The sequence below is a fragment of the Schistocerca cancellata genome, chromosome 10, assembly GCF_023864275.1.
Source record: "Schistocerca cancellata isolate TAMUIC-IGC-003103 chromosome 10, iqSchCanc2.1, whole genome shotgun sequence".
NCBI classification, from domain to species: Eukaryota; Metazoa; Arthropoda; class Insecta; order Orthoptera; family Acrididae; genus Schistocerca; species Schistocerca cancellata.
This window is the reverse complement of record NC_064635.1, coordinates 198,161,794-198,186,912: the sequence shown is the minus strand read 5'-3', so window position 1 is coordinate 198,186,912 and position 25,119 is coordinate 198,161,794. Positions and strand designations below refer to the sequence as shown.

Genomic DNA, 25,119 nt, shown 5'->3' with positions numbered 1-25,119 from the left:
GTAGTGTTGGGCAGTTGGAGGTGAGCCGCCAGCAGTGGTGGATGTGGGGAGTGAGATGGCGGAGTTTTGAGAGCAATGATCTGGACAGAGACAGTAAATTTGTAGTATTGGATGTCATGGGCTGATATACATATTATGACTATTGAACACTATTAAGGTAAATACATTGTTTGTTCTCTATCAAAATCTTTCATTTGCTAACTATGCCTATCAGTAGTTAGTGCCTTCAGTAGTTTGAATCTTTTATTTAGCTGGCAGTATTGGCGCTTGCTGTATTGCAGCAGTTCGAGTAACGAAGATTTTTGTGAGGGAAGTGATTGATGAAAAGTATAGATTATTGTTAGTCAGGGCTATTCTTTTGTAGGGACTTTTCAAAGTCAGATTGCGTTGCGCTAAAAATATATTGTGTGTCAGTTTAGAGTTGATCAGAGTAGGTAAAGAGCGAAATGTCTGAGTACATTCAGTTCTAATCAGCTGTTTGAAAATCAAATAATGTAAGAGGTTTAGCAGCACAGTCATTCATAATTTTTTCTAAGGGGACGTTACACGTTCGGTGGTGGAATGTAAAAGGTGGTGGGGCGCGCGAGTGAGAATTGGCGCGCAAGTGGCTCACGCAGTCGGTAGCTGCCCTGCAAGTGGTGAACACGCATTACGTTGGTCAAGCACTAGAGGCCCCGAATTTACCTGCAAGACTGGGTTTCGGCCTCGGACGTGTTCTACATGACTGGCGCAGTACGGCAATAAATTAACAGCTCAGAAATTTGCAATTTAATCGTCGCCACCAAGAGGAAGACAGAGCTATGTACGAGGTGCATTCAAGTTCTAAGGCCAATTTTTTTTTCTCCGGACTGGAAAGAGATAGAAACATGCGCATTGTTTTAAAATGAGGCCGCGTTCATTGTCAATACGTCCCAGAGATGGCAGCACCGTACGGCAGATGGAATTTTACCGCCAGTGGCGAGAATGAGAACTGTTTTAAATACTTAAAATGGCGACGTTTTCCTTACTTGAACAGCGTGCAATCATTCGTTTTCTGAATTTGCGTGGTGTGAAACCAATTGAAATTCATCGACAGTTGAAGGAGACATGTGGTGATGGAGTTATGGATGTGTCGAAAGTGCGTTCGTGGGTGCGACAGTTTAATGAAGGCTGAACATCATGTGACAGCAAACCGAAACAATCTCGGGCTCGCACAAACCGGTCTGACGACATGATCGCGAAAGTGGAGAGAATTGTTTCGGGGGATCGCCGAATAACTGTTGAACAGACCGCCTCCAGAGTTGGCATTTCTGTGGGTTCTGTGCACACAATCCTGCATGACGACCTGAAAATGCGAAAAGTGTCATCCAGGTGGGTGCCTCGAATGCTGCCCGTGTGGCATGTTGACACGCAACGACAGCACGAATGGGACTTTCTTTTCGTCGGTTTTGACAATGGATGAGACGTGGATGCCATTTTTCAAACCAGAAACAAAGCGCCAGTCAGCTGAATGGAAGCACACAGATTCACCGCCACCAAAATAATTTCGGGTAACCGCCAGTGCTGAAAAAATGATGGTGTCCATATTCTGGGACAGCGAGGGCGTAATCCTTACCCATTGCGTTCCAAAGGGCACTACGGTAACAGGTGCATCCTACGAAAATGTTTTGAAGAACAAATTCCTTCCTGCACTGCAACAAAAACGTCCGGGAAGGGCTGCGCGTGTGCTGTTTCACCAAGACAACGCACCCGCACATCGAGCTAACGTTGCGCAACAGTTTCTTCGTGATAACAACTTTGAAGTGATTCCTCATGCTCCCTACTCACCTGACCTGGCTCCTAGTGACTTTTGGCTTTTTCCAACACTGAAAGACACTCTCCGTGGCCGCACATTCACCAGCCGTGCTGCTATTGCCTCAGCAATTTTCCAGTGGTCAAAACAGACTCCTAAAGAAGCCTTCACCGCTGCCATGGAATCATGGCGTCAGCGTTGTGAAAAATGTGTACGTCTGCAGGGCGATTACGTCGAGAAGTAACGCCAGTTTCATCGATTTCGGGTGAGTAGTTAATTAGAAAAAAAATTGGAGGCCTTAGAACTTGAATGCACCTCGTATATTATGGCTTTTGAACACTATTAAGTTAAATACAGTGTTTGTTCTCTATCAAAATCATTCATTTTCTAACAATATGCCTAATAGTAATTGTCCGCAGCTCGTAGTCGTGCGCTAGCGTTCTCGCTTCCCACGCCCGGGTTCCCGGGTTCGGTTCCCAGCGGGGTCAGGGATTTTATCTGCCTCGTGATGACTGGGTGTTGTGTGCTGTCCTTAGGTTAGTTAGGTTTAAGTACTTCTAAGTTCTGGGGGACTGATTACCGTAGCTGTTAAGTCCCATAGTGCTCAGAGCCATTTCAACCATTTCTAATAGTAATTAGTGCCTTCAGTAGTTAGAATCTTTTATTTAGCTGGCAGTATTGTCGCTCGCTGTATTGCAGTAGTTCGAGTAACGAAGATTGTTGTGAGGTAAGTGATTCATGAAAGGTATAGTTTATTGTTATTCAGGGCCACTGTTTTGTAGGGATTATTGAAAGTCAGATTGCGTTGCGCTAAAAATATTGAGTGTCAGTTTAGTGATGATCAGAATAAGTAAAGAGAAAACTGTTTGAGCACGTTCAGTTTTGCTCAGCTGTTTGAAAATAAAATAACGTAAGAGGTTTATCATCACAGTCATTTATAAATTTTTCTAAGGGGACGTTTCAGTGCCTTACTTTGGCCAGTAAAAACAGGGGCAAAGACCTTTTGATTTGCCCTCATGTAATTTTCGCTGTCCGTGAAAACACTCATTGCAGTAGCTGATGGGTGGGACTGTAAAGGCGTTTTCCCTTTTTATTCGTTCCCATGAGCCACTGCACTGAGTACAGCTTGCGGTGTGCGAACGGTACTAAGAAGAAGGCCCAATATGGCCACCAGTGTGATGTGACACGAGTTAAGACCATTACGATCTGCAAACGGTAACAAAATGGGGCGAAAAGGGTGGCTGCATTTCCTATACAGAACTTTACTTTCATGACCTATCCTTTTGTTTAGGAAGTGTTATGATGGCCATCAACTGCTCTCGGTTTCCATGCCACATCGCTTCGAGTAAAAAACTCTATCTTTCGACAGACGTGCCACCGTCGTCATAAGCGAAAAAAAACTGCCGGGGCTAGCATGGTGTTCTCCTGAAATTCGTGTGGCAGGACTGCCTTCCAGGGAGGGCCACATGCTTGGGACGGCTTGTCGGGCAGCTCACAGCATCCGTGAATCGAGTGACATCAAGTGGCGTGAGCGGTCGGCATGACACCATATTTGAAATTGTCGATCCCGCCTCCCTGGAAACGTCAATCATCAGTTTTTGCTTTCACACGATTTCTTAAGGGGACATACTCGTGGAACTGACCAAAAATTTAAAAAAAAATTCTTAGTCTATAGTAAAGAGAATTTCATGCTGATTTCAAAAATGTATAGGTTAGGAACATTTTCATTTTCCGTTCGCTCTAAAATTGAGGTTGAACATAATGTTGCACAGGAGCCACACCCATCTGTCAGTTTGAAGTGCGTCAGAATATGTAATGAATTTTTTTTGTTCTTCCGTTTTTTCCGTCGTTAGTTACGGATCGTTAACACAGATGTATTCTAGAAGGCACTGACTCCCAGAACCAAAGTACAGGAATGTCTAGAAGGCTATGGTTCGAATCTAAACAAAGATCTGAAAATAGAAGATTTCGCAATTTCATACGCGCGTGGTTTTTTAGTTATTGTGAGTTGTTTTGGTTCTGTGTGTGTGTTCCCTGTACTACATATGCCGAAAGTAAAGAAATTTAGCCCCAAACGAAAGTTTCGCAGCAACCTGCTCCAAACACAGCAGTTGCTTCAAAAGTCGCCTGCAGAAACTGTGTCTTCAGACAGTCCTTGTAGACCTAAACTTTCACTTTATGAATGTAATAAGGACAAGCCTAGTAGTATTGTGAGCAGCAATAACGACGGAAATGTTATTGTGAACCTATATAAGCGGTCAAGGCTTTTTAAGAGTGCTGTGAAATATAAGTACTGCAAATGTGAAGATAGTATTGACGCTACTGAGGACATTTCAGCGAGGAAGGGCCTTTCAAGTCGGTTAGTGATTGCCTGTAACTCGTGTAAGATGCACAGTAATACAATGACATCGCTAGTTACAGATAGTCGACATTAGAGTGTAAATAAAAATGGTTCAAATCGCTCTGAGCACTATAGGACTTAACATCTGAGGTCATCAGTCCTCTAGACTTAGAACTACTTAAACCTAACTAACCTAAGGACATCACACACATCCATGCCAGAGGCAGGATTCGAACCTGCGACCGTAGCAGTCGTGCGGTTCCGGACTGAAGCGCCTAGAACCACTCAGCCATCACAGCCGGCCTTAGTGTAAAATATTTAGCTTCCTTATGCAATGCAATGTATTGGAAGGGGAAGGAGAGCTTCCCAGACCTTTTATGGAGTGATGGATTTGCCTCCACCTCCACTGAGGTTTCTCAGATACAATAAATTACTACATAATGCTTTATGTGGTGTAAGTGAAAAAATGTTTCAAATGGCTCTGAGCGCTATGGCACTTAACATCTGAGGTCATCAGTTCCCTAGAACTTAGAACTACTTAAACCTAACTAACCTAAGGACATCACACACATCTATGCTCGAAGCAGGATTCGAACCTGCGACCGTAGCGGTCGCGCGGTTCCAGACTGAAGCGCCTAGAACCGCTCGGCCGCACCGGCCGGGGGTGTAAGTGAACATTCAATGAAAAGAGCAGAAGCTGTAGCCTTGTCTGAGAATACAGACATTGCAGCGGCATTTGATGGATCTTGGCAGAGTGCGGTTGTAACTGCCACATTTATTGAAACTGGTAAGATACTAGATTATGAATGTCTAAAAAAACACTGCCTGGGTTGTTCAAGTAAATTTATTGGCACCCATGTATATGTAAAGAACTTCGATGGCCCAAGTGGAAGCATGGAAACGAAAGGAGTTCTAAACATTTTTAGATCAGAGGTCAGTCGTGATGTGAGGTTTGTAGGCTACCTTTGGGATGGAGACTGTAAACGACACACTACTGTTGTTAATGAATGACCATATGGGGACACTTGATAGAAAAGCTTGAATGTGTTGGGCATGTACAAAAAAAGAATGGGAGCTTGGCTGAAAAAAATTATGTAATGACTTAAGTGAGAAAAAAAAACTGTCAGATGGGAAACACATAGGTGGTCCAGGTCTTGCTACAAAAAGTGAAATTGATTCCTTCACTCCATATTATGGACTAGTAGTAAGGAGAAATGTCGAAGATTGGGAGAACATGAGACGAGCTGTTTGGGCAACGTTGTTTCACAGAGTGTCAGCAGATGAAACCCCACAGCATGGTTTGTGTCCAAAAGGGGAAGATTCGTGGTGCAAGTAGTGGTTGAGCAATGCTACAGGCATACAATATACCCACAAATATTCCTTACCACATGCTGTAATGGAGGCAACTAGACCTATTTATAGGGATTTGGCAAATAAAAATCTACTTAGGAAATGTATATATGGTCTCTCTCAGAATGCAAATGAAAGCTTCAACAGCTGTATATGGGAAAGAATACCGAAAACTTGAATTTTCATCATTCAGATAGACTTTTCTCCTAAATGACTGAAGTTAAACACGCAAAAATTTCCAGAATGAGATTTTCACTCTGCAGCGGAATGTGCGCTGATATGAAACTTCCTGGCAGATAAAACTGTGTGCCCGACCGAGACTCGAACTCGGGACCTTTCCCTTTCGCGGGCAAGTGCTCTACCATCTGAGCTACGGAAGCACGACTCACGCCCGGTCCCACAGCTTTACTTCTGCCAGTATCTCGTCTCCTACCTTCCAAACTTTACAGAAGCTCTCCTGCGAACCTTGCAGAACTAGCACTCCTGAAAGAAAGGATACTGCGGAGACATGGCTTAGCCACAGCCTGGGCGATGTTTCGAGAATGAGATTTTCACTCTACAGCGGAGTGTGCGCTGATATGAAACTTACTGGCAGATTAAAACTGTGTGCCCGACCGAGACTCGAACTCGGGACCTTTCCCTTTCGCGGGCAAGTGCTCTACCATCGGAGCTACCGAAGCACGACTCACGCCCGGTCCCACAGCTTTACTTCTGCCAGTATCTCGTCGCCTACCTTCCAAACTTTACAGAAGCTCTCCTGCGAACCTTGCAGAACTAGCACTCCTGAAAGAAAGGATACTGCGGAGATATGGCTTAGCCACAGCCTGGGGGATGTTTCCAGAATGAGATTTTCACTCTGCAGCGGAGTGTGCGCTGATATGAAACTTCCTGGCAGATTAAAACTGTGTGCCCGACCGAGACTCGAACTCGGGACCTTTCCCTTTCGCGGGCAAGTGCTCTACCATCGGAGCTACCGAAGCACGACTCACGCCCGGTCCCACAGCTTTACTTCTGCCAGTATCTCGTCTCCTACCTTCCAAACTTTACAGAAGCTCTCCTGCGAACCTTGCAGAACTAGCACTCCTGAAAGAAAGGATACTGCGGAGATATGGCTTAGCCACAGCCTGGGGGATGTTTCCAGAATGAGATTTTCACTCTGCAGCGGAGTGTGCGCTGATATGAAACTTCCTGGCGTGAGTCGTACTTCGGTAGCTCTGATGGTAGAGCACTTGCCCGCGAAAGGCAAAGGTCCCGAGTTCGAGTCTCGGTCGAGCACACAGTTTTAATCTGCCAGGAAGTTTCACGTAAAAATTTGTTCAGATATTTAGAATGGCGTCACCTACCTCCCTTGCCAACTATTTCCTGAAAAATTTATAACCATGATGACGATGTCGGTGATATTTCAGCTACATTTTTAAATATTTTTGTTGTAGTAAAATAAATTAGGGAATTAGCATCAGGGAAGGAAACTGGAGGTATAAAACACTTATTAGGGAATTAGCATCAGGGAAGGAAACTGGAGGTATAAAACACTTATGTGAATGTTGTCTTTCCTCTGACTCATTTTCCAAGCTGTGCAGTCAGTGGTTCCATAGAAAATGGTACTGCAGAGAAACAGTGTTCTGTTTTTAATGATATTACAAAGATTGTTGCAGTACCAAAATATAATAAATATCGCAATGTTTTTTTGGAAAATGCTTTGACTAATGACCTGATTTGTGTGTAAGAATTTTGAGCCAGCTCTCATTTATTGATCAGTTGCACTATGAGGGTGAAGGTGATGCTAAAACTGCAGCCCATTCAGGGGAGTGTCCACTTAAGCAGGCCCCCATACCCTACAAAATGAGAATACCTGGTCTCAGCTGGAATTGCTTCAGTTTATTCTAACCTTGGCAGCCTCCTTCATAACAGGATCTCGTTATGGTACCACATGCGTCAAGGCTCTCATATTTCCAAACTGCATTTTGAATCCATTCTCCAGGCAGTGTTCGGCCACCGCCAACTTCTCAAGCTCCTGACCGAACACCGTACGACTTAGGCTATCTGAGCAAACTTTCTGGACCAATAGAAACTTCTGTATGTCGCCCACCTATCTGTTTATTCTAATAGATTATTAATTAATTTACCCACACTCGTAAGTCGACCGCTAGGAATAAGCGAGAAATCCGGGTTTGCGTCACGGTCCGGCACAGATTTTTCATACATCACTTTAGTTCAAGCGTCGATACCTATTACAATTAGGTTGGAAATCAGGATATATTACTTCGAGATAAAGTAAAATTATACTGAAACTTCCTCGCAAATTAAAACTGTGTGCCGATCCATGACTCGTACCTGGGACTTCGACCTGTGATATTATTGGATTTCAGACATTTTGCATATGAGAAAAGGACAGCCATCGAGCTGTAGTTTGTAATGATACTAAGCATGATAACGCGAGAGTAAAGAAACGAAATCTGTTTATAACGTGCGCCTATACCATGACGCGCGGCCAGCGTTTCAAAGGTACTTTTAAACACTATGACTCGCTGGGCGCAGATATTTAAAATCATTGCCGCAGCGCTTGATAGCAAGAAGCTGCGAAACAGAAGAAAGAACAATTTATCATTTGTTAGGAAAATTCTAGAGTCTTTATAGTTAGTTCTACTTATGGTCGCCGATATGTTAACATGTACTTCATTACCTTTGATGTTTGGTCGCCGACTTGTTAAGACATGTTGTGTAGCACCGCTACAAGTTATATTTCATTTAGTGTGAAAAACCACGTTATCACCAAGAAAAAAAAAACGCTTTTGTAAACCTTGAGACGATAAAAAATACTTACGCGCACGCCAGGACATTTAATTTTTACAAAATACCACACATACAAAAGCAGCGATTGTTGGACTGCTCCATGTATGAGAAAAACATAAAAAATGTAAGTTTTGTATTCATTGTAAATTTGTTAATGTTTATAGTTTAACGCCTTTGTTCTTCGAGAATATATTGATGCTTCACTGTACAGAAAATCTATGCTTATTCTTTTCTTTAAATTAACCACAAATAATGTTTATGTTTAAATGAACTTTGTTACAGGTTCGCTCTTTATCGAGGTGTCTCGATTGTATTTAGGAGACCATTAATGTGTTCAATTTCCGATCTGACAACTTTTTTAAAAAATTTCACTGTTTTGCATTCATTTCCAATTTTTTTTATTATTATTCAAATAGGTCCCTTAGGTAATTTCATTGAAGAGTCTGATTGCGTGAAAGCAATCCGGGTTAAGAGGTCATTTGAGAAACTATTTTCGCGCAATCAATCTGTACGTCTCCTGAACACAATCGAGAACCGACGCATCGGCGATCATTCATTAATTTTTCTCTCTTTCCAAGTCGTACCAAGAAACGGCCAAGGACAACTGCCGTGAGTACGCAATCTAGTGTTAAAGGTTGCATTCTTTATCTTGTCGGCAAACATTGCCATAAATTATCATCATCAATGTTATATTTGGTTGAATGTGAAAGGCAAAAAACCTTTTAACGTTAGAGACCTCATGTGGGAAATGCTCCCCCGATTGAGCTGTCCAGGTCCGCCCACACTGCTGCCTGCCACAACCTTATTCCCGTCAGTACGTCATCTCCCACCTTCCAAGTATCACAGTAGAAGTTCTTAAGCATACCTTGCGAGACTAGCACTCCCAACACTGTGGTTAAGCCATGTCTCGGCATTATCCTTTCTTTCAGGAGTGTTAGTTCCACAATGGATGCTGGGCAGCTTCCGGGAAGTTAGGAAGGTAGGAAAATTGGATCCGGCGGAACTACAGCTGTGGGGATGCGTAATGAGGCGCGAAAGACAAAGGTCCTCGGTTCGAGCCCGACAATTTGCTTCAATTGGCCGGGAAGTTTCAGATCAACGCTCGCTCCGCAACAGAGTGAGAATTCACTCTGGCTGCAACGGCGCCGCGCTTTACGCACCTGGCCTGGCGGAACTGTATGCCCAGCGACGCCTCCAGGTAGTTGTGCTTGAGCTGGCGCATGGCGCGGTCCGTGTGCGGAGACAGCACGCGGAACACCTGCCACCACAGCGACGTCCCTGCAACATCGAGCCGCGGCTCACAGACACCTCTCACTGCAGGTACCAGGGGGAGCCATAAGGCACACTACTGGCCATTAAAGTTGCTACAGCACGAAAATGACGTGCTACAGACGCGAAATTTAACCGACAGGAAGAAGATGCTGTGATGTGCAAATCATTAGCTTTGCAGACCATTCACACGAGGTTGGCGCCGGTGGCGACACCAACAACATGCTGACATGAGGAAAGTTTCCAACCGATTTCTCAACAGCAATTAACCGGCGTTGCCTGGTGAAACGTTGTTGTGATGCCTCGTTTAAGGAGGATAAATGCGTACCATCACGTTTCCGACTTTGATAAAGGTCCGATTGTAGCCTATCGCGATTGCGGTTTATCGTATCGCGACATTGCTGCTAAAGTTGATCCAATGACTGTTAGCAGAATATGGAGTCGGTGGGCTCAGGAGGGTAATACGGAACGCCGTGCTGGATCCCAACGGCCTCGTATCACTAGCAGTCGAGATGACAGGCATCTTATCCGCATGGCTGTAACTGATCGTGCAGCCACGTCTCGATCCCTGAGTCAGCAGATAGGGACATTTGCAAGACAACAACCATCTGCACGAACAGTTCGACGACGTTTGCAGCAGCATGGACTATCAGCTCGGAGACCGTGGCTGCGGTTGCCCTTGACGTTGCATCACAGGCAGGAGCGCCTGCGATGGTGTACTCAACGACGAACCTGGGTGCACGAATGGCAAAACGTCATTTTTTCGGATGAATCCAGGTTCTGTTTACAGCATCGTGATGGTCGCATCCGTGTTTGGCGACATCGCGGTGAACGCACATTGGAAGCGTGTATTCGTCATCGACATACTGGCGTATCACCCGGCGTGAAGTGTCTCGATCACCTCTTGTTCACATTGACGGCACTTTGAACAGTGGACGTTACATTTCAGATGTGTTACGACCCGTGGCTCTACCCCTCATTCGATCCCTGCGAAACCCCACATTTCGGCAGGATAATGCACGATCGCATGTTGCAGGGGATGTACGGGCCTTTCTGGATACAGAAAATGATCGACTGCTGCCCTGGCCAGCACATTCTCCAGATCTCTCACCAATTGAAAACGTCTGGTCAGTGGGGGGCGAGCAACTGGCTCGTCACAATACGCCAGTCACTACTCTAGATGAATTGTGGTATCGTGTTGAAGCTGCATGGGCAGCTGTACCTGTACACGCCATCCAATCTCTGTTCGACTCAATGCCCAGGCGAATCAAGGCAGTTATTACGGCCACGGGTGGTTGTTCTGGGTACTAATTTCTCAGGATCTATGCAGCGAAATTGCGTGAAAATGTAATCACATGTCAGTTCTAGTATAATATATTTGTCCAATGAATACTCGTTTATCATCTGCATTTCTTCTTGGTGTAGCAGTTTTAATGGCCAGTAGTGTAGTAAATAACACGTCTAAGAAGTCGTCAAGAGTTCGTACTTCACCACTGCTTGAATTCTGAATAAAAATCGTCATCAGCGGCGGCCAATGCAGTAAAAAAAAGACTGTCGGCATAAGAAGTCACCCTCACTCTGCCAATGACACTGGCACAGAGAGCGGTGGAGCAGACAGTGGTTCAGGGTGCGGAAACTGTCCCTAAAAGGCGGAAGAATCAGCAATGATCTACGACATGTGGATACAAGCGGCAAAGGTAACCGTTGCTTTAAAGACAGATGTGTTGTCTTAATAGGACATGTGGCCTGTAATTGAGAAAGTGTCATGATGATCTATCCGTCACTCCTTTGCCAAAAGATTACGGACTACTACCCCCTTCGGATCCCTGGGAGGGGACTGCCAAGGGGGAGCTGACCACGAGAAAAAGACTGAATAATTAATGAAAGGGCAACGTTCTGCGAACTGGGCATGGAATGTCATAAGTTTCAGCGTCGTAGCGAAGCTATAAAATCTGAAAGGGGTAATGCTAAGGCTCAGTCTACATTTATTTTGGGTCATTCAAGTGAAATGGGAAGAAGAGAAGGTTCAAATGGCTTAGAGCACTATGGGACTTAACTTCTGAGTCCCCTAGAACTTAGAACTACTTAAACCTAACTAACCTAAGGACATCACACACATCCACGCCTGACGCAGGATTCGAACCTGGGACCGTAGCGGTCGCGCGGTTCCAGACTGAAGCGCCTAGAACCGCTCGGCCACAATGACCCGCACACAGTTTACCCTTTCTTTTGACGCCTCCCCTATGGAGTTTTTGTATGTCCATCTTTGGGGTTGGAGGTCTGGGGGACTTTGGTCGTTCACTTACGTAAGAAAATGAAACATCTACATCCGTACTTATGACGTCATTTATTGTATGGCTACCAGTTTTGGTGCTTCAGTGCACCATCTTCAGGCCTCAGTTGATGCCAAGAGGGTTAACATCATCCATACACACGATGTATCATTGCCCAACATCTACATTGGCCTAGAACCGCTCTGCCACCGCTGCCGGCAGAAGACAAGGATCTCTGGTCAGACGAGTATAGAATAATATCAACAGCAGCAGAAAATGGCATGTTCAGTATTAATAGGAAAGAGAGTTGGAGAGTGAGTCACTGCGAACAGTTCAGTGATAGGGTTGTTCTCGTCAGAATCGACAGCAAGCAAACACAGACAGTTCAGGTATACATACGGACGTCACAAACTGGAGAAGTAGAGAAAGAGAAAGTATATGAGGATATTGAACACAACGGCATACATAAGGTTTCTAGAAGAGAAAAATGTTTAAAAGCAAGCGCATACTCGAAAAAATGTTGCGAAAGCAGGAAAATAAAAACAATGATTTGAAGTGATTCTTCAGTTTCTCCCGGCGTATTTGTTGCTCGAACAGTCCACGGGTATACTGTCGGTTCATGGTGTCCTACAGGCACAATATTTCGGCTGTCAGACATGTCGCCATCGTCAGGTGCGCTAACTGAGCTGCTGAGGGCGGGCGGCCAATTTAAATCCCCTCCCCCGGCGGGCCGCTCTCTTCGCCGTCCGCGCCCGCATACACTTGAAACGTACTGTCTCAAACTGTTCACTTGAAGTACAATACCAGCTTTAACAATATTACATGTCCACCTAAAACTTCACTATCACTGTTCCTTCACGGTGAAGCTGACTGTTGAAGCTGACGTCAAGAACTGGAGTCGACCTCTTGCGTGCTGGGAACTATACTGACCTCAGCGTGAGGGCGCTGCTACGCCGAGAGGGCGGTATGGTCTTCTGGTTCAAATGGCTCTGAGCACTATGAGACTCAACTGCTGAGGTTATTACTCCCCTAGAACTTAGAACTACTTAAACCTAACTAACCTAAGAACATCACAAACATCCATGCCCGAGGCAGGATTCGAACCTGCGACCATAGCGGTCTTGCGGTTCCAGACTGCAGCTCCTTCAACCGCACGGCCACTTCGGCCGGCTATGGTCTTCTGGAGTGCCTCCCTTTGGTTGTTGAAGATTGAAGCGAACCTTCGCTAATGTCTGTATCATCGATTCACGTTGGCGACTCTAGTGCGGCATAGCGATCTCAGGATGGTACCATAGGCATCATCAAGATGCCTCCGTTACTTACATCACAGAAATAAATTATAAGCGTATAGCATCGTATAGAAATCCATGGGTAACAGAAGAGATGTTGAATTTAATTGATGAAAGGAGAAAATATAAAAATGCAGTAAACGAAGCAGGCAAAAAGGAATACAAACGTCTTAAAAATGAGATAGACAGGAAGTGCAAACTGGCTAGGCAGGGATGGCTAGAGGACAAATGTAAGGATGTAGAGGTATACATCACTAGTGGTAAGATAGATACTGCCTACAGGAAAATTAAAGAGACCTTTGGGGAAAAGAGAACAACTTGTATGAATATCAAGAGCTCAGATGGAAAATCGTTCTAAGCAAAGAAGGGAAAGCAGAAAGGTGGAAGGAGTATGTGGAGGGTATATACAAGGGCGATGTACTTGAGGGCAATATTATGGAAATGGCAGAGGACATAGTTGAAGATGAAATGGGAGATATGATACTGCGTGTAAAATTTTAAAGAGCACTGAAAGACCTAAGTCGAAACAAGGTCCCGGGAGCAGACAACATTCCAATTAGAACTACTGACAGCCTTGGGAGAGCCAGTCCTGACAAAACTCTACCATCTGGTGAGCAAGATGTATGAGACACGCGAAATACCCTCAGACTTCAAGAAGAATATAATAATTCCAGTCCCAAAGAAAGCAGGTGTTGACAGAAGTAAAAATCACCGAACTATCAGTTTAATAAGCCACGGCTGCAAAATACTAACACGAATTCTTTACAGACGAATGGAAAAACTGGTAGAAGTCGACCTCGGAGAAGATCAGTTTGGATTCCGTAGAAATATTGCAACACGTGAGACAATACTGACCCTATGACATAGAAGATAGATTAAGGAAAGGAAAGCCTACCTTTCTTGCATTTGTAGACTTAGACAAGGCTTTTGATAATGTTGATTGGAATACTCTCCTTCACATTCTGCTGGTGGCAGGGGTCAAATACAGGGAGCGATAGGCTATTTACAATTTGTGCAGAAACCAGATGGCAGTTATAAGAGTCGAACGACATCAAAGGAAAGCAGTGGTAGGGAAAGGAGTGAGACAGGGTTGCCGCCTACCCCGATGTATTCAATCTATACACTGAGCAAGCATTAAAGGGAACAAAAGAAAAATTTGGAGTAGGAATTAAAATCCATGGAGAAGAAATAAAAAATTTGAGGTTTGCCGATGACATTGTAATTCTGTCAGAGACAGCAAACGACGTGGAAGAGTAGTTGAACAGAATTAACAGTGTCTTGGAAAGAAGATATGATGAACATCAAAAAAAGCAAAACGAGGCCAATGGAATGTAATCAAATTGTGTTAGGTGATGCTGAGGTAGTTAGATTAGGAAATGAGGCACTTAAAGTAGTAAAAGAGTTTTACTATTTGGAAAGCAAAATTACTGATGATGGTAGAAGTAGAGAGGATGTAAAATGTAGACTGGCAATGGCAAGGAAAGCATTTCTGAAGAAGAGAAATTTGGTAACATCGAGTATAGATTTAAGTTTCAGGAAGTCTTTGCTGAAAGTATTTGTGTGGAGTGTAGCCATGTATGGAAGTGAAACATGGACGACAAAAGAGAAAAGAAACTTTCGAAATGCGGTGCTACAGAAGAATGCTGAAGATTAGATGGGTAGATCACGTAACTCATGAGTAGGTACTGAACAGAATTGAGGAGAAGAGGAATTTGTGGCACAACTTGACTAGAAGAAGGGATCGGTTGGTAGAAAATGTTTTGAGGCGTCAAGGGATCACCAATTTAGTATTTGAGGGCAGCGTGGAGGGTAAAAATCGTAGAGGGAGACCAAGAGATGAATACACTAAGCAGGTCAGAAGGATGTAGGTTGCAGTAATGTCTTGGAGATGAAGAAGTTTGCATAGGATAGAGTAGCATGGAGAGCTGCATCAAACCAGTCTCTGGACTGAATACCACAACAATAAGAACAGCATCATCTACTCGTATGTGAAGAAGGCAATTGCGATGCCATCCTTAGCATAAGTTTCGCACAACCCTGGTAGTTACGGACACAACAATCTCAGACGTGAAGTCCAAATGTAGAAAAGGAATATAAGTGACCCTTATGCGGGTTTCGTCATTGTGCCAAAGCATAACACACTACAATACCTTATTGTAACATTAAAATGTGACAGCCCATGTCGTGGTCAGCGTCTTAAAATCCATATCGCACTCCACCCTCCCCTTCCCCCTCTCCCTCCGTCTGAGATAGTTGTAACCGTTATTAAGGAAGTCATATAATGTTTCCTCCACACATATGTATGGAATATTTGGTGCCACAAACTTAGAATAGCTAGAGAACACCAAAAATTAAACCCAGATGGAGTAAGACTGAGCAATAAAACAATAAATTATCCTCGATATGCGGACATTAGTGGTCTAATAAGTCACAGGGAAGAGGACTTGCAGATCTTGACAAGTTTCAGGAAGCGGGAAATTAGACCGAGTAATATGCAACAAAAGTAATATATCAACCGATATGGAGGACAGAATAAAAAAATTGGAGGCATTAGTTTCCAGGATGCCCTCGTAGGTTGCCCTGGCAGACCAATGTACTTACAAGCAGATATTGGCTGAAGGATGAAGAAAAGACTGGGTGGTTATAATTAAACTGTCAGTGTTGTAAATGCTGAAGTGTAGGCTGTACATATCATAGCATGCTGGAACATTGTAGATTTGTTCATTATTTGCACTTTCTGCCACCAGATGAAAATACGGCGCTGCAAGCAGTTAGAACGTGGTGTGGCTACAATAAAAGGGAAGGAATGATCAAACACATGATAACGGTGGATCTGAGAGCCTGCACTGGAGCATAAGGAGCATCATCAGTTTAGTTACAGCCACTGGGCATCAACAAGGATAAGGAGGCAATGGGCATGGGAAAAGAAGAATGGACCATCCAAGCCAGGAACAGAAACGGTTAGTGGGGGAATGTGCAGAAAGCATATGGTCTCTCACGTCAAAGCCACAGTTAAGAAGAAGAAGCCGAATATGCTGACAATATTTTACTGTGATGCAAGTAACAGAAACAGCTTGATAATGGATGGAAAGTAGCTAACAGTTAAACCAGGAAATAAAGTAATCATTTTAAAAACAGCCAGTGAAGACAGAATGGTGTGGAGAGCATCCAAGCAGTCTTTGGACTCAAGACCACAACAGCAGCAGTATGCGCTGTAGTGAAAGTAGCATATGAGTCAGCTGATACACAGGGTGAGTTAGCTGCCCGCACTCATGGGTTTCATGCGACCCCCAACGTCTTTAAATACCACACTCAATATTTTCATATTTTCTCATTTGCTATGTGGAAACTATTAGTCCTACAGAATAAAATGAATAGGACCTTTTCGTAGGAAATTAATATAATATTTTGTAGTGCAATACGCTTTCGCTATAAACCGTAGTTTTCGAATTATTCAAGAAAAATAAGCAAATGTGACCTTGAAATGCGATTTTCTTGAATCACACGAAAAGTGTGGCCTCGAGTGAAAATGTATCCCAGTACAAAATTTAACAATATTGAATTTCCATCAAAAAATTCCTGTTTATTTTCTATGTAGGACCAATAGTCTGCACTTACGGAGCGAGAGAATATGAAAATCACGTGCGTGAGTTTTGATGGCGCTGCGTGTTGCATAAAACCCATAGGTAGAGGCAGGTGATTCACCCTGTGTATTAGCAGGACAGGATTCGCAACTCACACACGGTGTCGGCGGTGTGGTTGGCCAGTATGGCGGCCACGGAGGTGAGGTAGTCCACATCGAGCACGGCCACCAGGTCTGCGTCACGCCCATCCAGGCGCAGCGTCACGTTCTCCACCCCGGAGAACACCTCCTCCAGAAACTCGCGCCAGTTCACCTGCGGGACAAACACACCCACATCTCATAAAAAACCAGCTGCCTTGCGCATACTGCAGGACGTGTCACTTTTTTCAGTGTGTTCTCAGTGTTTGTCACACATTTGTACCATACTACACTGCGCAACAAAATTAAAGGATCACTTTGTCGAAACCCCGTAATTGTTCCCCCCTAGCGAGGCATAAGTATGGCATCTGACTCGAAGGTGTCTACAGTCTATCACTGTAGTGGCGCAAAAGTTGGCGCTCTGCATCGTCACCCTCGAGTTAAGCGTCGCTTCAAGCAGCGGCGTGTCGAAACTTGCCAAAAAAGGTCAGAGTTCAGAAGTTCATGCGACGTGCAAAATGGATTAATGATGTCATATTGCCATCAAATTTCATCACAATTCTCAATACCACGGTCGACGTTTCACACGAAGGGAAACTCGTCACACATTTTACCAAATGGCTCTAAGCACTGAGGTCATCAGTCCCCTAGAACTTAGAACTACTTAAACCTAACTAACCTAAGAACAGCACACACATCCATGCCCGAGGCAAGATTCGAATCTGTGACCGTAGCAGCCGCGTGGTTCCGGACTGAAGCGCCTAGAACCGCTCAGCCACAGTGACTCGCACACAGTTTACCCTTTCTTTTGACGCCTCCCCTATGGAGTTTTTGTATGTCCATCTTATGGTTGGAGGTCTGGGGGACTTTGGTCATTCACTTACGTAAGAAAATGAAACATCTACATCCGTACTTATGACGTCATTTATTGTATGGCTACCAGTTTTGGTGCTTCAGTGCACCATCTTCAGGCCTCAGTTGATGCCAAGAGGGTTAACATCATCCATACACACGATGTGTCATTGGCCAACATCTACAACTGGTCTATGCAGGGTACCTGTAGCCACAGTGTTCTCTCTCCAACCATCAACTATCAACCAGTTTCAGATGTAGACCTCTAATACATCGCGTACACGGATCGTGTTAACCCTCTCGGCACAAACTCTGAAGAGCACTGACGCACCAAAGCTGGTAGCCATACAACAAATGACATCATAAGGACGGCCGTAGGTGCTTCATTTTCTTACCTCTCCTATGAAGATGAGAACGATGACGCCTAGCGTTGATATCACGCGGTTTTCTTATGTGTGGCCGAGGAAAACACTTCATGCCATCTGCAATTCAGAGTCAACACGACAAGGCTTCAGGGGGTGACATAAAGGGCGTCAATGAAAGCATCATTTTTCTTGTAACGTTGATTCCCACACATTTCTCAGGTGAAAACGACTGTTTGTAGCGCGATGAGCTACGGGAAGACTTCCATTTCTATCTTTCTTACTGCTGACATCCCTCTGGTGCTTCAACCTTTCTCTAAGGACATTGTGGACAAGAAACCTCATTGAAGGTGATCTTACATCTTTGTAGTGCAGTGGTTCCACGATTTTTACTTTTGTGTACAGGGCAGGACCACTAAAGAGCATTCAGAACCATTCGACGAAATTTGAACATGACCTGAAACAGCAAACTGTACTTGTGCTTTTTCAGTGCTCCTGTTCATCCAGTCCTGTTGTGTGTGCACAGAGGGGTGTGACACGACACGTGCGGGAATAAAACGGCACAGGGTCTCCGTAAGAATCCCCAGTTCCGCAAAACCATCAGTGCTGCGGGCCCACTTCCAACGAGAATTTTAAAAATGCGCATTTAGAGAGAAAATCTGCAAAGTAGCTCTAGGCGCCTGTAGGCAGGTAAGCACATGACACACCTGCTTTGCCAGTTGCCTGCCTGCAGGCGCCTCGCGCTCCTTCGCAAGTTTTCTCTGAGTGGTGGTGTGTCTCTTATCAGCGCGATTTCTGACCTCCGTGCCAGAGGCGATCCGTGGAGGGCAGCAGGGGCTCAGGAAGGACACAGACAAGAAGGAATGATGGTACCAGATTGTTATAATTAAACAGGCAGTGTTCTAAATGCTGAAACGCAGGTTGTTTACATAACAGGATGTTGAAACATCGTAGGAATGTTCATTAATCGGTGAGCACACGCAGTATAGCGAAAAAATATAGTTCAACTTTCTGCAGTCGAGTGAAATTATGTCGCTGTAAGCAATCGGTATGTCGTGTGGCTGTAGAAAAAAGGGAGGAACGATCAGGCACATGATGAGGGCGAAATGTGGGTAAGAGCGGTTGTGACGGCATTAGTATCATGCGAAACGTCCCCGCCGACATTGAGCAAAATTGTAGTGAAATTCGGTGCCAATGTGAGATCATTAACTCACTTTACACGTCACATGAAATTCTGAGCTCTAACCTCTTTTCGCACGTGTCGACACTGTGCTGCCGGCCGGTGTGGCCGAGCGGTTCTAGGCACTACAGTCTGGAACCGCGCGGCTGCTACGGTCGCAGGTTCGAATCCTGGCTCGGGCATGGGCGTGTGTGGTGTCCTTAGGTTAGTTAGGTTTAAGTAGTTCTAAGTTCTAGGAGACTGATGACATCAGAAGTTAAATCCCATAGTGCTCAGATGCATTTCAACCATTTTTGACACTGTGCTGTGTGGAGAATCACCGAAACCGAGGGTGACGTCGCAGGGTGCCATGTTTTTGCATCTTTTCAGAGGACGAGCCAAATTTCATATTTATCCGTCGCAGTGATAGAGGATTACGGGGTTTTGAAAAGGTGCTACTTTAAGGGGACATGCATGTGAAAATGACCAACAATTTGAAGAAACTTTTCCTAGGCTATAGAAGAGAGAATTTCATGCTGATTTCAAAAATATATAGTTTATGGACATTACCATTTTCCGTTCGTTCTAAAATTGAGGCTGAACGTAATGTTTCACAGGCGCCTCACCCATATGTCAGATTGAAGTGTGTCAGAATACGTGATGCATTATTTTGTCCTTCCATCATTAGTTACGGATCATTAGTACAGGTGTATTCTAGAAGGCACTGACTCCCAGAACCAAAGCACAGGCGTGTCTAGAAGGCTATGATTTGAATGTAAACAAAGATCTGAGAATATATGATTACGGAATTTCATACGCTTTTGGTTTTGTAGTTCTTGTGTGTTGTTTTGTTTCTGTGTGTGTGTGTGCTTCCTGTGCTGCAAATGCCGAGAGTAAATAAATGTAGCCCCAAATGAAAGTTTTGAGGCAACCAGCTCCAAACACAACTGAATAATACTCATCAGCTGCTTCAAAAGTAGCCTGCGGAAACTGTGTCTACAGGCAGTGCTTATAGACGTAAACTTTCTGAATGTAATAAGACACGCCTTGTAGTATTTGAGTAGCAAATAACGACGGAAATGTTACTGCGAACCTAAATATGCTGTGAAGACTTTTAAAGAGTGCTGTGAAATGTGAGTACTGTAATTGTGAAGATAGTATTGACGTTTCTGAGGACATTTCAGCAAGGAAGGGTCTTACAAGTCAGTTAGTTATTTCCTGTAACTTGTGTAAGATGCACAGTGATATTATGACCTCGCCAGTAACTTATAGTCGACATTCCAGTGTAAATATTCAGCTTGATTATGCAATGCGATGTATTGGAAGGGGAAGGAGAGCTGCCCAGACTTTTTGTGCATTGATGGATTTGCCTCCACCTCCACTGAGGTTTGACAGATACAATAAATTAATACATGATGCGTCATGCGGTGTAATTAAACATTCAATGAAAAGAGGAGCAGAAGAAACAGTAGCCTTGTCCAAGAATGCAGACATTGTAGCAGCATTTGATGGATCTTGGCAGAAGAGAAGTCATACTTCTCTGAATGGGATTGTAACTGCCATATTTATTGAAACTGGTAAGATACTAGATTATGAATGTCTAACAAAGCACTGTCAGGGTTGTTCAATTAATGATGGGCCAAGGGGAAACATGGAAACGATAGGAGTTCCAAACATATTTTTATAAGATCAGGGGTCAGTCGTGGTGTGAGGTATCTGGGCTACCTTGGAGATGGAGACTGTAAAGCACACGCCACTCTTGTTAATGACAGACCATATGGAGACGCTCTGATACGACAACTTGAATGGGTTGGATATGTACAAAAAAATGGGAGCTCGGCTGAGAGAATTATGTAGACTCCAACGGAAAAAACTGTAAGACGAAAAACGCATAGGTGGTCCAGGTCATCTTGCACAAAGTGAAATTGACTCTTTGACTGAATATTATGGACTAGCAATAAGGAGAAATGTAGGAGATTTGGAGAACATGAGACGAGCTGTTTGAGCAACATGGTTTCACAGAGCGTCAACACGTGAAACCCCACAGCGTGGTTTGTGTCCAAAAGGTGAAGATTTGTGGCACAAGTACTGGTTGAGCAATGCCACAGGCATACAATATACCCACAAGCATTCCTTACCACTTGCTGTAGTGGAGGCAATTAGGCCTATAGATAGGGATATGGCAAATAAAAATCTGCTTAGGAAATGTATTTATGGTCTCTCTCAGAATGCAAATGATTGCTTCAACAGCTGTATATGGGAGAGAATACCGAAAACTTGAATTTGAATCATTCAGATAAACTTTTTTCCTAAACGACTGAAGTTAAACTCGCAAAAATCGGTACAGATATTTAGAATGACCACCTCTACCTCCCTTGCGTACAATTTCCTGAAAAATTTATAACGTGATGATGATTTCGGTGATATTTGAGCTACATTTTTAAATATTTTAGTTGTAGTAAAATAAATTACTTGTCTTTTTCACAAATCAGCATCAGGGAAGGAAATTGGAGGCATAAAATACTTATGTGAATGTTGTCTGTACTTTGGCTCTTTTTTCAATCTGTGCAGTCAGTAGTTCCAAAGAAAATGGTACCGCAGTGAAAAAGTGTTCCGTTTTATGTATTATTATAAATATAATTGGCAGTACCAAAATGTAATAAATATCGCAATGATGTTTTGGGAAATGATTTGACTAATGACCCTAATTGCGTGTAAGAATTTTGAGCTAGCTCTCATCTGTAGATCAGCTGCACTATGAGGGTGAAGATAATACTAAAAATGCGGCCTGTTCAAGGGCGTGGCCCCTTAAGTCTGTTGCTCAGTGTAGATGATAACTTGAACATATTTTTCCTTATAGTAAACTTATTTTGTTGAAATTAGTTTCCTTATGTGCGGGTCCTCAGTCTCGATGTAATTTCTCGATATTAAAACAAGTTTAAACATTTACCAAAGGCCGTAAAATTCTTTATACAGGATGACATACGTTGTATCATACTTTACGAGGTGTGGACGAAAAGATGGAAAAGCCAAAAGCTCATACAGTGTAGGAAAGCAGTTGATGTTCAACACAGTTTGTAGTAATTTTGGAGTGAAGAACTACAAGTCGTGTCTGGTTTCCAAGGGGATGTTATACCATTCTTCCACCAAACTAGTGACAAGTCCAGGTGATGGTGATATAGCTGGATACCGATAACACACCCTTCTCTCCAAAGTAGACCACTAAGGCTCAATAGTCTCGAGCTCTGGTAACTGTGGTGGACAGATGAGATACGAGGATTCATCCTCGTGCTCTCAAAACCAGTCCTGGATGATGCGAGTTCTGTGAGCAGGGGACCTATCGTTATGAAGTACACCATCACCATTATGCAGCAAACATTGTACTAGGAGATGCCAAAATGGTCACATAAGCCTAGGCATTAATGCAGGCTTGCAGAGCAATAATGGGACACATGGAATACCACGATATGGCTGCTCATATCATCACCAACCCCCACCGTGTCCACTCTTGGGACGTAAGCTCAGCCTGAAGTTGGAAACATTGCGCACCAAGACTCATCTGACCTCATGAAATTCTTCCATATTCCCATACAGCAGGTTCTGTGGCTTTGGAACCACGTTTTCTTTTTAATGGCATTTGAATCACTAATGAATGATTTTAAGAATTCCAACTCGCCTTCGAATTCCGTGCTTATGGAGGTCTCTTCGTATTGCTCTGGTGCCGAGGGAGTATGGGAGCGCCCATTCATTTCTGTAATGAGTGTTTCAACTGCAGGTTATCGTACTTTCCGTAACAACTCTCTTCAAGACTGTCTATTATGATTACTAATCACATATGTTGAGACATATGTTTTGCCCTTTCCCTGTATGCGATATCAATTTCCCATTGTCTCCGTTGGTTATTGAAGTACCTACCATAAGAGCACCAACAACTTGCGCATGTTCGAATTCCTTTAGCTCAGACATAATGCGCTCACAGTTACATAGAACACCGTACTGGCTACAGCTGAGACACGCCAGTATGGCGATGACGAATACAAGCTTCTAATGTGCGTTCACCGTGAAGGTCGCCAAACACGGATGCGACCATCATGACGCTGTAAACAGAACCTGGATTCATCCGAAAAAATTACGTTTTGCCATTCGTGCACCCAGGTTTGTCGTTGAGTACACCATCGCAGGCGCTCCTGTCTGTGATGCAGCGTCAAGAATAACCGCAGCCATGGTCTCCGAGCTGATAGTCCATGCTGCTGCAAGCGTCGTCGAACTGTTCGTGCACATGGTTGTTGTCTTGCGAACGTCCCCATCTGTTGACTCAGGGATCGAGACGTGGCTGCACGATCCATTACAGCCATACAGATAAGATGCCTGAACCCACCGATTCCATATTCTGCTAACAGTCATTGGATCGACGTTAGCAGCAATGTCGCGATACGATAAACCGCAATCGCGATAGGCTACAATCCGACCTTTATCGAAGTGGGAAACGTGATGGTACGCATTTATCCTCCTTACACGAGGCATCACAACAACGTTTCACCAGGCAGCGCCGGTCAACTGCTGTTTATGTATGAGAAATCGGTTGGAAACTTTCCTCATGTCTGCACGTTGTAGGTGCCGCCACCGGCGCCAATCTTGTGTGAATGCTCTGAAAACGTAATCATTTGCATATCACAGCATCTTCTTCCTGCCAGTTAAATTTCCCGTCTGTAGCACATCATCTTCGTGGTGTAGTAATTTTGATGGCCAGTAGTGTATCTTCTGCTCATATAAAACTAATACTTCATGTTCCACACTTTCAAGGTGCAAGCGCGTACGGAAACATGTCACTCCTCGGTGAAACATTGAATGAAATGGCAGATGGACGTCCGAACCGTTCATGATCAGTGAAACATCTCCACAATGCAGTCAAAAGACGAGCCCAGACAGCACATGATAATCCACGTATGATAGGACCTAGGAAGTCGAGACACCTTAATTTTGAAGATATATCTCCAGGGTAAGAAACCGGTAATCATACAATGAAATCACAAATAAGAGCTACTGCGGTTGTGGCCTTTCACCCAGTTTACTCGTGATGTGGACTATTGTACCATCTCTGATTTTAAGTTGTTTGACTGTCCGTCACATTCTGTACAGGTTCTTTAGCTGTGGTTTGCCATAGGTATTAAGGGCACAGTGCAGGTGCCACTTGTGGTCAGCCACAACAGCACAATGCGCAGGCTTGGCTAGTATCTCCATTCACATTCAAGCATTCATTTCCGGCAAGGATTCCATATTTTTATCCATCGCCTCTGGGTTACTGGACAGTTTCGGCCTGTGGCCGCTTTAGAGCGCCTATAATGGCAGTATGGATTGGGGGTAAGAAATGAAAGAGGAAGCCGGCTGGTAGAATTTTGCGCAGAGCACAACTTAATCATAGCTAACACTTGGTTTAAGAATCATGATAGAAGGTTATTTACATGGAAGAACCCTTGAGATACTAAAAGGTATCAGATAGATTATATAATGGTAAGACAGAGATTTAAGAACCAGGTTTTAAATTGTAAGACATTTCCAGGGTCAGATGTGGACTCTGACCACAATCTATTGGTTATGACCTGTAGATTAAAACTGAAGAAACTGCAAAAAGGTGGGAATTTAAGGAGATGGGACCTGGATAAACTGAAAGAACCAGAGGTTGTACAGAGTTTCAGGGAGAGCATATGGGAACAATTGACAGGAATGGGGGAAAGAAATACAGTAGAAGAAGAATGGGTAGCTCTGAGGGATGAAGTAGTGAAGGCAGCAGAGGATCAAGTAGGTAAAAAGACGAGGGCTAGTAGAAATCCTTGGGTAACAGAAGCAATATTGAATTTAATTGATGAAAGGAGAAAATATAAAAATGCAGTAAATGAAGCAGGCAAAAAGGAATACAAACGTCTCAAAAATGAGATAGA

General features: G+C 43.9%; 1 protein-coding gene across 1 annotated transcript in view; it reads right to left on the bottom strand.

The window, feature by feature from the left end:
• Positions 1–25,119, bottom strand: part of LOC126106257 (endothelin-converting enzyme homolog) — a 593,945-nt gene that overhangs the window by 180,778 nt on the left and 388,048 nt on the right. Inside the window, exons 10-11 of the mRNA XM_049912482.1 lie at positions 16,826–16,982; positions 9,416–9,533 (exon numbers count right to left, since the gene is read on the bottom strand). Of these exons, the coding sequence (XP_049768439.1) occupies positions 9,416–9,533; positions 16,826–16,982 (275 nt within the window). The remainder of the gene's footprint in view (positions 1–9,415; positions 9,534–16,825; positions 16,983–25,119) is intronic.